Source organism: Gekko japonicus, unplaced genomic scaffold (genome assembly GCF_001447785.1).
Source record: "Gekko japonicus isolate JY-2015 unplaced genomic scaffold, Gekko_japonicus_V1.1 scaffold3464, whole genome shotgun sequence".
NCBI classification, from domain to species: domain Eukaryota; kingdom Metazoa; phylum Chordata; class Lepidosauria; order Squamata; family Gekkonidae; genus Gekko; species Gekko japonicus.
Genome location: NW_015176081.1, coordinates 57,493 through 73,571, shown reverse-complemented (window position 1 = coordinate 73,571; position 16,079 = coordinate 57,493). Strand labels below are relative to the sequence as shown.

General features: G+C 49.2%; 1 protein-coding gene across 1 annotated transcript in view; it reads right to left on the bottom strand.

The window, feature by feature from the left end:
* The window catches only part of LOC107123477, a 19,058-nt gene extending 4,455 nt beyond the window's left edge, over positions 1–14,603 (bottom strand). The window contains exons 1-2 of the mRNA XM_015426733.1: positions 14,181–14,603; positions 4,040–4,094 (exon numbers count right to left, since the gene is read on the bottom strand). Coding sequence (XP_015282219.1) covers positions 4,040–4,094; positions 14,181–14,546 — 421 coding nt within the window. The 5' untranslated portion in view covers positions 14,547–14,603. The remainder of the gene's footprint in view (positions 1–4,039; positions 4,095–14,180) is intronic.
* Between the last annotated feature and the right edge of the window lie 1,476 nt (positions 14,604–16,079).

Here is a 16,079-nt window from a genome sequence, read left to right as displayed (position 1 = left end):
TAGTCCGTCCGTGGCCCATCGGAACCTGTTTACTATTGGAATTTCCCCGGTGTCTTTTAACTCTGCTTCTGCGGCAGAGCAGCACAGGTTGCCAACGACTGCGGGACGGTTCCCAGATGTTGCTGTCTGATCGCTCCCTTTAGGTCCGTCAGGCATTCGTGCCTATGTCGGATCTACTGGAGCGTGTGATCACAGCCAAAGCTAGCCTCATCTCATCAGATCTCAAGAGGCTGAGCAAGATCGGCCTTGGTTAGTATATGGATGGGAGAGGACCAAGGAGGTCCAGGGTTGGGACAGAGGGAGGCAACGGCAAACCGCCTCTGAACTTCTCTTGCCTTGAAAACCCTAGGGGGGGTGCCATGAGTCAGCTGTGACTTGAAGGCAGAGAGAGAGAGAGAGAGAGAGAGAGAGATCCAGTCTACAGAGATCAGTTCCCCTTAGGGTTGCCAAACCCCGTGGTTTGGTAGGTCTCTCCTGCTTTTTGGGGGCTTCTACCCACCGCTGGCCAGCAGGCCGCCAGGGTAAGCCCTGCCCCCAAGCCCCACCACCACCCCTCTCCCTTCTCTCTTGAGAGAAAGGAGGGAGAGGGGTGGCTGCGGGCCATGTGCCCAATCTCCACTGAGATCGGGCGCGCGGAAACACTGGCTCCCTGCACTTAAAAGGGCTCCTTTAACTGCAGGGAGCTGGCATTTCCGCACGCCCGATCACCGCGGAGGTCAGGTGCGCGGGGAAACGCCGACTCCCTGCAGTTAAAGGGGCCCTTTTAACTGCAGGGAGCCAGCGTGCTGGAAGAGCGAGCGGGCAGGCGGGGGGGGGGACACATCCCCAACGGGGGGACATCCCCAACGTGACACCATCACTTTGGGGATGCCCCTTCCCTTCCGGGAACACCCCCCAAAGTCCCCTGCTGGGGGTAAAGATGGCACTTGGCAACCCTAGTTCCCCTGGAGAAAATGGATGCTTTGAAGAGTGGGCTCTGTGGCACTGGGCCCCACTGAGGCCCCTGCCCTCCCCAGGCTCCACCCCCCCCCAATCGCCATTGGTTTCCCAACCTGGATCTGACAACCCAATTCCCCCATCCCCCGACGGTGGCCAGGGTGGAGCTGGTAACCCTATCAGGCTCAGCGAGGTTAATGGGCGAGGCCAATAGACAATGTTAATTCATCGGTGGTGCACCCCTCTTGCTCTCTGTCTCAATCGGGAGGGAAAGGGAAGCGAGAAAGGCAGTCCAAGACAGCCACAGTGTTTAGAGAAGGTGCCTCTGAGGCACAGAAAAGCCTGGGCGGAAAAGGAAAGTGAAAATTGTCTGCAAGCCCAACACCAGGCTGTGGTACAACAGGCACATCCGCAGATGTTTTGACATAGAGGAAAGTTTGGTTTCCTTTTTGCCCAACACCACGAAGTGCTTAAGGGTGCAGCGCAGCCAAGTTCCTTTGCCGGAAAACTGTAGCATAAGCTTTCTGACGAAGAGAGCTGTGTTTCTCTAAAGCTTATGCTACAATAAAGTTTGTTAGTCTTAAAGGGGCTACTGGGCTTTTTACTATTTTGCAGCAACAGACTAATAGGGCTAACTCCTCTGCCAAAAAAAGACACTAAGCAGTTAAAAAAGTAGCCTATTTCATTATATGAAAAAAGCCTTATCTGGCAATAGACCAGAACTGGGGAAAACCAGACATCCTGTAGGAAAGTGGATGACCAGAAAACTGGCCAGTGGACTACCTTAAATTGTGCCAACATCACCTGCTGGGAGACGGAGTTCCACAAGCTTGAAGTGGTGGCGTGATTTATGCAAGATATCGTCAATTTGGCCTTCTTTCCGGGCTTTGCAATTTAGCATTGTTTTCTGCGGAATTTGGAATGTCTTGCTGGAGAAATACAAATGCTCACTGAGTCAGGGGCTCCAGCAGACTCTACCCGGAGCTCCTCCCTCAACTGCCACCAGGCAGAACTTGTCTCTGGTTAATTTCCCCTTGTAGACAAGATGTTACTGCTTCACAGGTTTGCTATCCCCTATACTTCGCTCGATGGAGCTGCGGTGGCTCAAGTGGTTAAGATGCTGAACTGCAGGCTATGGAAGGTTGGTAGTTCAGCAGTTCGAGACCCGGGTGCCGCATGACCGAGTGAGCTCCCATCTCTAGTTCCAGCTCCTGCCAACCTAGCAGTTCGAAAGCAAGAAATTGCAAGTAGATAAATAGGTACCACTTCAGTGGGAAGGTAACAGCGTTCCGTGCGCCTTGGTGTTTAGTCATGCCGGCCACATGACCACGGAAACGTCTTCGGACAGCGCTGGCTCTTCGGCTTTGAAACGGAGATGAGCACCACAACCCTAGAGTCGGACTCGACTGGCTTTCGAGTAAGGGAACCTTTACCTTTTTATACTTCGCTCCTCCTTAATTCCGGTTTGACTCCGAGAGTTTCTAGAATCAATTCCAGAACTAAGAGGCTGCTGAGCACGCTACAGAATCCCTCGGTGTCTTCCTCTTAGGTTGCCAACTTCCAGCTGGGGACCTGGAGATCTCCAGGTGTTCCAAACTGACCACCAGACTATAGAGAAAGCGGCTGCTTTGGAGGGTGGACTCCGTGGCATTATAGCTTGCTGAGGTCCCTCTCCTCTCCAAACCCTGTCCTCCCCAGATCCCGCCCCCCTCCCAAGCTCTCAATATTTCCCAATTCAGAGCCGGCAACCCTATTTCCTCTTCCATAGGGCCAACGCACACTGATGAAATGCTGCCAAAAATGCTGCACAACCCTTCTTTTGGTCTGGGCTGTTCCTAGGGATGCCAGCCTCCAGGTGGGACCTGGGGATCCCCTGGAATTACAGCTCCTCTCCAGACAACAGAGATCAGTTCCCCTGCAGGAAATGGATGCTTTGGAGGGCGGGCTCTGGGGCACTGCACCTTGCTGAGGTCCCTGTCCTCCCCAGGCTCCACCTGGAAACCCTATCCCTCCATCTCCCGTCAATGGTCAAGGGGGACCTGGAAACCCTAGCTGTTCCTGGGTGGCAGACATGCAGCTTCCCTTGCATGTGGATGAAGCACTGAACAAACAGGATCTCAGCTCAGTCATAAAGAAGGGCATCAGGAGAGGAGAGGCTGAGGTTCCGTGGTAGGCCCTCTGCTTGGCATACAGAAGGTCCCAGGTTCAATCCCTGCCATCTCCACCCGAAACCACCAGGTAGTAGGCGATGGGAAAGACCTTTTACCTGAGCCCCCGGACAGCCACAGCCAGTCTGATTAGACAACACTGACCTTGGTGGGCCAGTGGTCCGATCTGGTGCAAGACAGCTCGATGTGTTCAAGGTACCTGCTGGATCAGACCAGTTGGTCTATCTAATTCAGCGTCCTGCTTTCCCATGGTGGTGAAATGGAAGCCCTGGAAGCCGCTGACCGTTGCAGCTGGTAGTCAGAGATACACTGCCCCTGAACCTGGAAGTTCTATTTAGCCGTCCTGGCCAAGATCCATCGATAGGCTTCTCCTCCTCCACGATTTGGTCTGCTCCCTCTTTAAAGCTGTCTAAGCTCACGGCCGACCCATCTGGTGTCGATGACTTTTTAGCATTGCTTGAAGAAGAGCGTAGGGCCCTTGTTTTATTGCAGCGTTTCACGCATGGGTCAGCGAATGCCGCGGAGCTGGAGAAGAAGAAACGTGAGCGAACAGAAGGAAGCGAATGTGCAGCAAAATCCCCATGCAGAACTGTCCTTTTGAGCTAGGGTTGCCAACCTCCAGGGGGATCCTGGAGAGCCCCTGGAATTACAACAGGTCTCCAGACGACAGAGATCAGTTTCCCTGGGGAAAACAGCTGCCTTAGAGGGCGGGTTCTAGGGCATTATCCCCCACTGAGGCCCTCCTCTGCCCAGGCTCCACCCACAAAATCTCCAGGAATTTCCCAACCCAGAGTTGGCAACCTTAGCAAAAACCAGAACCAATGCTGGCGTCGTAATGGGTCAGATCCACTCCGGAAATCAGAGCAGGGAAGTTAGAAGAACCCTCATATCAGGGAAGCTTCTTTGGAGGTGAAAAATCCTGGGAGCTCCCTCACCTGTCTGCAAGCTCTCTTCGGCCACCAAGGATGTGAAGTTGTCTTTCAAGATGCTCTAGCCGGACAGGGAGAAAACGAAACAGTTAGGGCGGTGACCTGCCGCCTGTATCGGTTCATCACAGAAAGTTTCACTGCTAACCAATCTGTTAACTCCAAAAATAAAACAACGGCTCTAAAGACAATAGAGGGAAATGCCAGTGTAGAAATGGTGCGGCGCATTGTTGCCCCCCCCGGTGCATGGGAACGCATGATGGGTTGGGTGAACAGGCGTCCCCAACGTGATGCCCATGATGCCCTGGTACCTGCCGGCACCTTTCCTGATGACCACCAAGTATTTCTTAGAAAGTGGGTGGGGCCGGGTGCAATGCTCCCTCCAAGTTTGGTGTAGTGGTTAAGTGCGCGGACTCTAATCTGGGAAAACTGGGTTTGATTCCCCACTCCTCCACTTGCACCTGCTGGATGACCTTGGGCAAGCCATAGTTCTGTCAGAGCTGTTCTTGAAAAAGAGCCGCTTCTGTCAGAGCTCTCTCAGCCCCACCTACCTCCCAGGGTGTCCGTTGTGGGGAGGGGGAAGGGAAAGGAATTTGTAAGCCGCTCTGAGACACCTTTGGGTAGGGAAGGGCAGGGTATAAATCCAATCTCCTCCTCTTCTTCTTCTTTGCTGTTGAGTCCAATGTCCACTTTCTGAGCTACATGGCATTAAAGTTGTGAGCGAGCGATCGGGCTACTGCATGAATCCGTTCGCTCTGGAGCCCTCCTTCCTGAGCTAAGAGGGAAATGTGTGAGCCGGAGGGTAAAACAACTGTGAACTAGCTCACACTGACTCAGCTTAGAGGGAACACTGGCCGGGTTGGGACTCCTGCCCAGCAAAATCAGCTACTGGAGACTTGATGGGCTGTGCAGATTTTTCTTTAGATGTTGTTTTGGCAGCAGTTCTCACCGCAGTACAAGGATCCTCACTGCGTGACTGAAGCTAAGCTGCAGCAGACATTTTGTGGCTGGCTCCGCCTCCTGTGGCAGCCATTTTGGACAGACATTTTGTGGCCACGCCCACCATGCGGTGTCAGAACTCCAGCACTGCCCACTGGCTCAAGAAGGTTGGGGACCCCAGGGCTCTTTTTGTAGCAGGAACTCCTTTGCATATTTGGCACCCCTTGTAGCCAATCCTCCAAGAGCTTACAAGAAGAAGAGCTCTGTAAGAAGAGCTCTGTAAGCTCTTGGAGGACTGGCTACATTAGGGGTGTGTGTTGCCTAATATGCAAAGGAGTTCCTGCTACAAAAAGAGCCCTCATGCTGCTGTTGCCATCCTAAACAGAACAATACCCTTCAGTTCTAAGTCCTTCTAAGTCCATTGAAGCCAACAGGCTTAGCAGGGTGTAACTCTGTTGAGGATTGCACTACGTAGGAGCTACCGGATGGTTTTATTTCACTTGATTCTTTAACACATTTGAGCCTTGCCCTCATCAGCAATGTGACCGGGGTTCATCCGGTAAGTCCAAACCCAGCCCATAGGTCAAGGCCCAAAGGAATGTGAGAAATGGGCCAAAGGGATTTTTGACAAGAAAAGCTTAAAAAGAAACATCTTGCTCTATTGAAATAAAAATCTATCGCTTAATGCTGAATAAAGATTGCTTATTAGGATTAAAATGCTAAGAAAAACAACCTGCTGGATAAGGGAACTGAAATCAGACGAATATAAAGGTAGACCGCCTACAAGATTGAACCTGGCTGAGGAAAAGCAGAAGTTACAAAAACACTAACTTCTACACCAGAAATCAATAACCTGGTTTTTCGGTGGAACTATTGACAATACTTTTGCCTATTGTGCCAGTAAATCTTAAAGGTAGATAGTTAGCGTAAAGGAATTCATTGTGTGTAATCTCACCTAAGTAATATTGTATTTTTCTTTAGTTTTAGCTAACCTAGCAGAAAGGAGAAGTTGCCTTGGACAAACAAGAATTTCTAAAGAAGACAAGGCTAGGAATAGAAAGTTCTGTGGTTTTGGGACCCTATTGACAGGAAAAAGTGTCTACAAGAAGTAACCTCAATTGCTGAGGAATGGGCTCCAAAAATAGCCCTGAAGGTAGACTGCCTACAAGATTGAAACTGGCTGAGGAAAAGCAGAAGTTACAAAAAGAGTAGGGTCACTACACCAGAAATCAATAACAACCTGAAAAGTATCTGGTTTTTCAGTGGAACTATTGATAGTACTTCTGCCTATTGTGCCAGTAAATCTTAGGTAGATAGTTAGCATAAAGGAATTCATTGTGTGTAATCTCACCTAAGTAATGTTGTATTTTTATTTAGTTGTAGCTAACCTAGCAGAAAGGAGAAGTTGCCTCGGACAAACAAGCATTTCGAAAGAAGACAAGGCTAGGCATAGGAAGTTCTGTGATTTTGGGACCCTATAGACAGGAAAAAGTATCTACAAGAAGTAACCACAATTGCTAAAGAATGGGCTTGTGGTGTTCCATGAGGAGATTACCTTATTTGGAGTGTAGGCAGGAGAAGTAAATAAAAATAATTAAAAGAGGGTGTTTCTTATTTTCCTTACGTCGGGTCAGAAATGTATATTAAGGCTAGGATTATATCCATTGGGTGTGTTCAGTTCTTTTGAGCTGTGCACCCACTCTTGCAAGAAGTGTATTCAATAAAAGATTATTCTGCTTCATTGAAAAGGTCTGTCTCCAGAAGTTCTTTATTGGTAAGAACCAACAGCCTTTCTAACAGGAAGAACAAAGATCCCCCCCCCCCAAGCTGAATAGAAAGGAATCCAGTTCTTCAGCCAACTTTGCAACAGGAAATGCTCAGGAAAGGAGCAGAACGCCTGTTGAACAAAGATGAGATTGGAACACGTTCAATGTTCCCTCTAAGCTGTGGAGTCCCGTGAACAAAGATTCTCCTTTGTGAGCTGCTGGCATTAAAGCTGTGAGCCAGCGACTGCATAAATTAGTTTGCTCTGGAGCCACATCTTTCCTGGGCAAATACAAAAAAGTGTGAGCCGGAGGCTAAAAAACGGTGAGCTAGCTCACACTAACTCAGCTTAGAGGGAACACTGGACACGTTCTTTCCTTGCTGGGTTTATTTATTTGTATGCATTGATTTAAAAACAAAACAAAACTCGTGCTCGGTCCTTATAGCGCTCGGGATAGTTTATGGGAAAGAAGTTACATTTCCCTTCCAAAAAGCCAGCCCACCCCCTAATAAAACACAACACCACTGATCCAGCCGTCTTTACAGTGCATCAAAATCTTGGATGACTTTTGTTGTGGGTTTCATTCCTGGGTATATAACAGCAGCGCAGTCCTGGAGGGTGGAGAGAACGTGCAGGGAGCCGACTGGGTACCACACAGACATATTCTGAGATGTCAGCCCTAACATCAAATGCTGACTGTACTCCTTATTGTAACTGATTGCGACTAAGGCCCCACCACTGTTCTACAAACTACTTACTAGCACTTTATGATGGGTTTTATATTCATATTTATATTAGTTCTGTTTTATCTGTTGTAAAATTTTATGTAAGCCGCCCTGAGCCTGCTCTGGTGGGGAGGGCAGGGTATAAATCAAATATAAATATTCCAAAGTTACACTGGTGCAGTGCTGCAGCAGCTGGGCACCAGTAACCCCCCACCATGGCCAACTGCTTGAGATATGCCAATGCACCCATCATGCTGGCACAGAAAGGAACATTCCCGGGGGTGTGGCGGGAGTTAGCTCCCGAAGCCACTCCAGCCTGAGAACATCCGTCACAGCTGGCATAAAGAATGAGTCCAGTGGCACCTTTAAGACCAACAAAGTTTTATTCTGGGTACAAGCTTTCGTGTGCGGGCACACTTCTTCAAATACATTATAGTTATAGCACTCAGGACAATGGAACCCCCAGGGCTTAACAGAGATATCGGTTTCTTACCTCGCGACACAGGCTAATGTCATTCAGTTCTCGCATCTGTTTGCAAACTTTTATTATGCGGTATGCTAATCTGCTGCTATCCACAGGTCTCACCAATTGCCTTAATTGCCTCAATACAATCTTAGCTATATTTGCTGCTATTCACAGATTTTACCAATTGCCTCAATCCAGTTTTAGCTCTAATTGGCCCTTCCTGGCAACACCCTCCTCACCCGCTACCTATATGTAATGGTTGGTGACTTCTGTTTCAATGTATCTGAAGAAGTGTGCGTGCACATGAAAGCTGATAACCCACCCAGACTAAAACCTTGATGATCTTAAATGGGCCACTGGACTCAAACTTTGTTCTCTTGCTTCAGACCAACACGGCAACCCAGCTGAAACTGGCATAAAGTCAGCATCGCCAGCCTCCAGATGGTAGACAAAACAAGGGGAAAAACACAGTGTGCCACTTATCAAAACCAAATAAACACTGTGAATGGAATTAACAAGTCTAATATAGATGCTTTTAAATGAATATTTTGAAATACCAAATAAGTGTATATTCTTAATAAATATTCAGACCAATTCTGCAAAAGCAGTTGTTCCGCCCTCGGTCTGTTCCCCCCGGTTGTAACATAAGAACATAAGAGACGCCAATGTTGGATCAGGCCAAAGGCCCATCCAGTCCAACACTCTGTGTCACACAGTGGCCAGAAATACCAGTGCCATCAGGAGGTCCAGCAGTGGGGCCAGGACATTAGAAGCCCTCCCACTGTTGACCCCCCCAAGCACCAAGATGACAGAGCATCACTTGCCCCAGAGTCCCTATCTATACCTTGTGGCTAATAGCCACTGATGGACCTCTGCTCCATATGCTTATCTAATTCCCTTTTGAAGCCGTCCATGCTTGTAGCCGCCACCACTTCCTGTGGCAGTGAATTCCAAGTGTTAAACCCGCACCGCCCCCCCCCCCATTTCCCCTGCGTCTTCTTGATCCTAAAAAATAAGAATCAAGAAGACGCGGGGGAAATCAGGGTGTGTGTGTGGGTGGCCACGCAGCAAATAGTGGGAAATTGACCAGTACAACTGGGGGAAACGGCAGACCGAGGGCGGAACAACTGCTTTTGCGGAATCGGTCTCAGTTATCAAGGTTTTCTTGTAACCAACTCCAAAAGTATTTAATACAAAGTCAAAAGCTCGAAGGCAGAGTTACAATTTAAGACATACATTTCTCAAACTCTCAAAATGCCACTATCATGAGCTAGGTGTCTGGAGATCTCCTCAGATTACAACTGAACTCCAGGCAACAGAGGCCTTGGAATTATACCCCACTATGGCATTATGGAGCTGCGGTGGCTCAAGTGGTTAAGACGCTGAACTGCAGGCTGTGGAAGGTCAGTAGTTCAGCAGTTCGAGACCCGAGTGTGCCGCATGATGGAGTGAGCTCCCGTCTCTAGTTCCAGCTCCTGCCAACCTAGCAGTTCGAAAGCAAGAAATTGCAAGTAGATAAATAGGTACCGCTTCGGTGGGAAGGTAACAGCGTTCCATGCGCCTTGATGTTTAGTCATGCCGGCCACATGACCACGGAAACGTCTTCGGACAGCGCTGGCTCTTCGGCTTTGAAACGGAGATGAGCACCGCAACCCTAGAGTCGGATTCGACTGGGTTTCGAGCAAGGGAACCTTTACCTTATATGGCATTATACCCCACTGAAGTCCCTCCCCAAGCCCTGCCCTCCTCAGGCTCCACCCACAAAATTTATTTATTTATTTATTTATTATTTATATTTTTATCCCGCCCTCCCCGTAGGTATTTCCCAACCTGGAGCTGGCCACCCTATGTAAGGTTAAACGGGCCAGAAACATGGCACAGCCCCTAGGTGGCCATTCAACAGGAAAGGCAGAGTGCCTCCCTAGCCATGGTCCTGCCCATAAGACTTGGCATATCTCAGGATCCTGGCAACAAGCATAGCCAGTCACACGCACAACCCAGGAGCCTGGCACACCCCTGGCTGCTGGGTCTATCAACTCTCAAGAAATTCCTGGTGGCACCTGGAGAGGGCAGAGTCGGGAAGGGAGGGACCTCCGTTGGGATGTAATGTCACTCTAGGACTTCTGTTCCTCCTAGACTCCATTGTATAACATAGAGTCCATCCTATGTTTCTTTCTTTTCTTTTTTGGTATTTTTTTTGGGGGGGGGTTATGTGTGTGTCTGTGTGCACGCGCGTGAGTGTGTGTGTGCACCTGTAAGTCATGGCGACCTCTGGTGACTGACCCCTACTGGGGGCCTGGAGGATATTCAGAGAGGCGGCTGAATGAAGCCTGCCCCCGCCTCCCGACTGCTGGTATTCCTTGGAGATCTCCCATCCGAGTACTTGCCGGAGTTGACCCTGCTTCTCTTCCGAGATCTGGCCTATCCCAATCAGGACAGAGTCCCCCCCTTTGAAACGGCCACTTCCTTCAAGGCAACCAAACCCCTGTTGTTTGGAGATCAGCTGTCCTTTCAGGAGAGCTCCAGGCCTCACCTGGAGATTGGCACCACTGAGCAGGACCTAATTGGCTGATGTCGGCCAAGGTCTCCTACAGTTCAGCTGAGAAAGACCACCAGCGTGGAACTCTGTCTATAAGGACCCTAGATCACTGTCTGGTGTTGGACTATTTAATATTTAAATACACACAACATCAAAAAGGAACCCTTTTTGCTGCCTTCGTTGATATGAAGGCAGCTTTTGATTCCATTGACCGTGTGACATTATGGTCAAAATTGAATTCTACCACCATAGACAAAAGGCTTCTCCATTTGCTAATAAACCTCCATAGCAATAACACTCTTCAGGTAAAATATTCCTCAGACGGTAGACTATCCAAACCTATTCAGCTGAGGAGGGGTGTTAGACAGGGCTGTCCGTTAGCCCCATTTTTGTTTAATTTCTATGTGAACTCTCTCATATCCGATCTGCGTAACACTTAGAATGCAACTAGTCGCACGTTGGTGGCGGGAGATGCGCAGAGAGGGCATTTAGCAACCGCAGGGGGAGAGCAAACGGCCTTGTGTGACGAACACACCCCATGGCAGACCCCTTACAGGTCTGCAGTTGCTCGGGACACACACCAAGGGGCGACCCCCCCATCCCAAGGGGCACCCTGCACCCTGACAGGTGGGCAGGGGCAAGGGTCCAGCACTCTTGGCCTGTGAGTCCACTACCACCTTCCCCATCCAGACCCCAGTAATGCATACTCCCATAGCTGGGGCTAGCAGCATGGCATCTTGGGGGGGAGCCCAAGTCAGCTCCACCTAACTCTCCCCCCTCTAGCATGCAGTAGGGTTACCAATCCCCAGTTGGGGGCAGGGGATCCCCTGGTTTGGAGCCCCTCCCCCCACTTCAGGGCTGTCAGAAAGTGAGGGGGGGAGCGCCCCAAAAAGTCCCTACAAGTTGCGGAGGAGAAAGGAAAAGAAGAAGTAAAGGTTGAAGGACTCTGAATTTTGCCTTTGAGAACTTTGGTTTCTGGGGATGATTGGGGGTACTGTTACCAGACAGTTAAATGTAAACTCTAAGGATAAAAGGTTTTAATGTTTGACTCAGTTTATAAAAGGATCAACAATGAGAAGATTTGATGTATCAAAGCTAGTTGGAGGATCTCTTTTCTTGGGTTTTTAGATAGTAGTGGGTACTTTACTTCCTCCTGTATATGTAGTATCCCCCCTCCCTTCTTTTCTGTTGTAGTTTTTTGTAGATATAAAAAATCAATAAAAAATCCCCTCCGGGGGCTTAAAAAAAGAAAAGAAAGAAAGTGAGGGGGGGGATGGCCGCTGGCCACTCCATTATGCCCTATGGCAGTGATGGTGAACCTTTTAGAGACCGAGTGCCCAAACCGCGACCCAAAACCCACTTATTTATCGCAAAGTGCCAACATGGCAATTAAACCTGAATACGGAGGTTTTACTTTAGAAAAAACAACTCATACATTAACTTAAGATGATCCAAACAAAGTACGGAAAGCAATCCCAAATGCTTTCATTTACTTAAAATTATTTAGCAGAGAATTTAACACTTTAATGATGGTCTGGGCCTGGCTGGGGCGATGGCACGCGTGCCCACAGAGAGGGCTCTGAGTGCCACCTCTGGCACCCGTGCCATAGGTTCGCCACCACAGCACTATGGAGACTGTTCCCCATAGGGTATAATGGATAATTGATCCACGGGTATCTAGGGCTCTGAGGGGGCTGTTTTTTGAGGTTGGGGCACCAAATTTTGAGCATAGCTGGCGGTGCCTCTCCTAGGGGGGGAAAAACAACCTCTCCAAGTTTCAAAAAGATTGGACCAGGGCGTCCGATTCTATGAGCCCCAAAAGAAGGTGCCCCCGTCCTCCATTATTTCCAATGGAGGGAAAGCATTTAAAAGGAATGCAGTCCCTTTAATTGTGGCAGCCAGAACTCCCTTTGGGCTTGTTGGCCTCACCTGGCAACCCTAGTGACATCACATAAGTGATGCCACATCCTTGCTCTTGGCTCCACCCCCAAAGTCTCCTGTCCCCCCCCCCCAAAGTCCCCAGATATTGAGTCGAACCCTAGCATGAAATGAAGTTTGTTCTCTCAGGAACGTACACTGAGGGCTGCTATTTATTCTCGCCCTCGATTTCGTCATATTTTTGTCAACCGTCTTCATTTTCTGCTTTTTCCTGTCGGTTTCATAAAACCATCTGTGTTCTGGAGGCACCCTATAGAAGGGATCCAGGGGAACCATGTTGCCCACCAACCCCTCTCTTGGTGCCCACCAAGTGTTTTTAGAAAGTGCGTGGGGGAGGGTCAGGTGGGGCAATCGGAGCTTCTGATTGGCCACGGGAGATCTAACATATCCTGCCCAGACGAGTCTTTTCTTCGCTAGCTCAATATGTATACTTGTGTACGTGAAATATTTTTTAAACAATACGTTCGTTCTAAAAGGCATCCAGTTAAGCAGAGCCGGTGTCTCAATTGCTAAAGACCTACAATCAGAGTTATGCATAACCTCGCTCTCTGACATTTTGTGGCCGGTTCCACCGCCTCCAGCAGCCATTTTGTGGTTGCGCCTTCCACCCTGTGTTGGATTTCCAAAGATACCCGCTGGCTCAAAAATGTTGGGGGTCCCTGCCCTGGAGTGTATTTATATGCAATCTATATAAAAACATCAAGGTGGGTGAGGAATTTTAAAACCCCTCCAATGTGAAGCATTCTCCTTTTCCTAGTAGGGTTGCCAGGTCTGGGTTGGAAAATACCTGGAGACTTTGGGGGCGGATCCAGGAGAGGGTGGGGTTTGGGGAGGGGAGGGGCCTCGGCATGGTCCAATGCCAGAGAGCCCACCCTCCAAAGCAGCCATTTTCTCCAGGGGAGCTGATCTCTGTCAGCTGGAGATCGGTTGTAAAAACGGGAGATCTCCAGGCCCCACCTGGCGGCTGGTAACCCTGTTTCCTAGCCTGGCAACTGCGCCGTTACAAAGTGTTTCAGGCAATAGCCCTGTAAGGAGCTTTGGATTCTGAGAGGGAAAGGACCCGATTAAATATACGGAAAGCAAAATACTAAAATGGCGCTGCCGCTACCCACCCCCAAGGATTGACAGTACCCCTGACTTTTAGAAAGTGTTTTGGCGGGAGACAAAATTTGGTGTCTATCACCCTTATAACGGCTATTTGGATCTCCTCATTTGGGTCTCACGAAGAAGATGTTGCGTGTGTATTCAACAACCACCACCACCCAGCAGTTAAAAGTAATTAAAAGGGAGGAATGGCGGCATGGTATAACCCAACCTTGTCAGATCTTGAAAGCTAAGCAGAGTCGCTACTGGGATGGGACGGAGACCACCAAGGAAGGCTCTGCAGAGGAAGGCCGTGGCAAACCACCTCTGCCTCGCGCTTGCCTAGGAAAGCCCTTGCTGGGGCTGCCATAAATCGGTTGCAACTGGATGACGCGAAACAGACACGAATGTAATTGAACAAAAACGACAACAGAATTCGGGATGCCAGACTGGGAATCTCCAGGACTTACAGCTCCTCTCCAGACTTACAGAGACCAGTTCCCCCCTGGAGAAAATGGATGTTTTGGAGGGTGGACTCTGTGGCACTGTACCCCACCGAGGTCCCCGCCCTCTCCAGGCTACACCCCCCAAATCTCCAGGGATTTCCCTACCTGGAGCTGGCAACCGTACTCCTCCATCCACCCTACCCATACGTCCCTACCTGGCAACTCTATGAGAGAATTCAAATACCGTACCAGCTGTTCCTGGCAAGAATGCCAGTTCTTCTGGGTCTCTGTCAGGTTCTTGTTCATGGCCTCCATTTGGTAGCTCAAGATTCCAGCCTCCTTCTTTGCTGCCTCCTGCGTCTCCTCCACGCGCCGCCTGAGGGATGCGTTTTGGGTTTGCATCTGGGCAGACTGGTTCTCCATCTGCGACTGGCATTCCCGCAGCTGCTTGGCTGGTTCCGAAAATGTTTGCCCCAGGTACAGCCCCATGAAAACGAGAAAGAGGACAAAAAAGACAAGGGTGGCCACAGGAAAACCAACAAAGAAAAGCTTCTTCATTTTGCCCCCTGGCCTTGGAGATATGGGGCAAGGCTGATAGTCTACGTCTCTTCCCATCGGACCAAGTCCAGCCACAGAGAGATCTGCTGAGGATGTGAAAAGAACCCGTCCTGTTCCTCCAGAGTCAAGAGTTGTGTTTGCAGAACACCCTTCTCCCCCACCCCCCCTACCCAGTATTTCCCGGAAATCCTGTGGTTTTAGAGAAAAGGCTAGACCGATGTAGGGCTAGCGGCAGGAGAGCATTATTAGAAGGCAAAAACAGAGAAACGAAAGTGAAAATCCCCCCTCTGCCTGGCTCCCGTTCTGCACTAGAAACCCCCTGTGCTAGGAGGACACAAGTGTGCCACAGTACAGGTTGATTTATTTACCTTTGTGTATCAACCTGAGTGTCTCACGGAGACTCAAAAGCGGATTACAAAATGGAAAAGACAATCAAATCAGAAAGCAAAGCCCTTCGGACAGGGCGGTAGGACTGGGTCTAGGGTTTCCAGCCTCCAGGTGGGTCGAACAACAAATAAAATACATTGCAAGAGAATTTTACAAACCACCGCGTTCTCTTTGTAACTATCATGCTATAAAATGCATCGTGTGCTATTATTACATCCTTGTCAGGCACATGCATACAAGACTTTCAGTTGAACAACTACCAGTCAATATCCCATCAGTATTTTTGAAAAAAGTCAAGCCCCAACGGGAGTTTCCAGAATTGCAAGCCCACTTCTACTTGCACAAAGTCTTGTATGCATGTGCCTGACAAGGATGTAATAATAGCACTGGTGTGCACTTTATAGCATGATAGTTACAAATAGAACACGGTTGTTTGTTAAAAAATCTCTTGCAGTGTATATTTATTCATTGTTAGACTCTCCTAACACTGCAGCTCGGGATGCTACAGCCTCCAGGTGGAAATAACATATAGTTAGCAAGCAACTGTATCTTTAAAATCTTATGTCTGTATTTCACTTAAGAATCAGTAAGATGGCATGTTTTTAAGAGCTTTGGGAAGACATTAGAGAGAGGTTGCGTTGATCCACATTGTTGTTGCTTGTGGTGAGTGTCTGTTCTTTTCCTCTCGGGAGTGTGTTCTGTTTATCTCTTACATTCCTTGGAACTATATGTCTTCAAATGAAGGAGTGATAAACACTGTTCAGGAACTCGTATAGCAAGGACTTCTCAGTTTGCTTTGCACACTTTACAGCTCCGTCAGGAAGTCTCAAAAAGTAAACATTCGAGGAGCTCAGCCAAAACAACATCAGGAATAACTACGGTCCTGGTCACACAGAGACTTTGCCTCGGGAGAGGCACAACTGCCGGGTGGATTAAATGGGTGCGATCATACGGAAACATCTGGGAAGCGTCGCCTGCCCATCCCCAGCCCGTAGCTTACTGCCTCCGGAGTGAAAAAGTACCGCCCACGAGCTACTAGCAGTTTGCCACGGGCCGCAGACGGACTGTCTTTGTCTGATCACCCCAGCGTCCTTCTTTTGCCCCGTTGAAGCGCTGCAAGAACCACGCACTGACGAAAACAACGCGGTTTGCCGCTGTCGCATCTGATCGCGTTGCAGCAGCTCAAATTGCGACGGCGCTAAT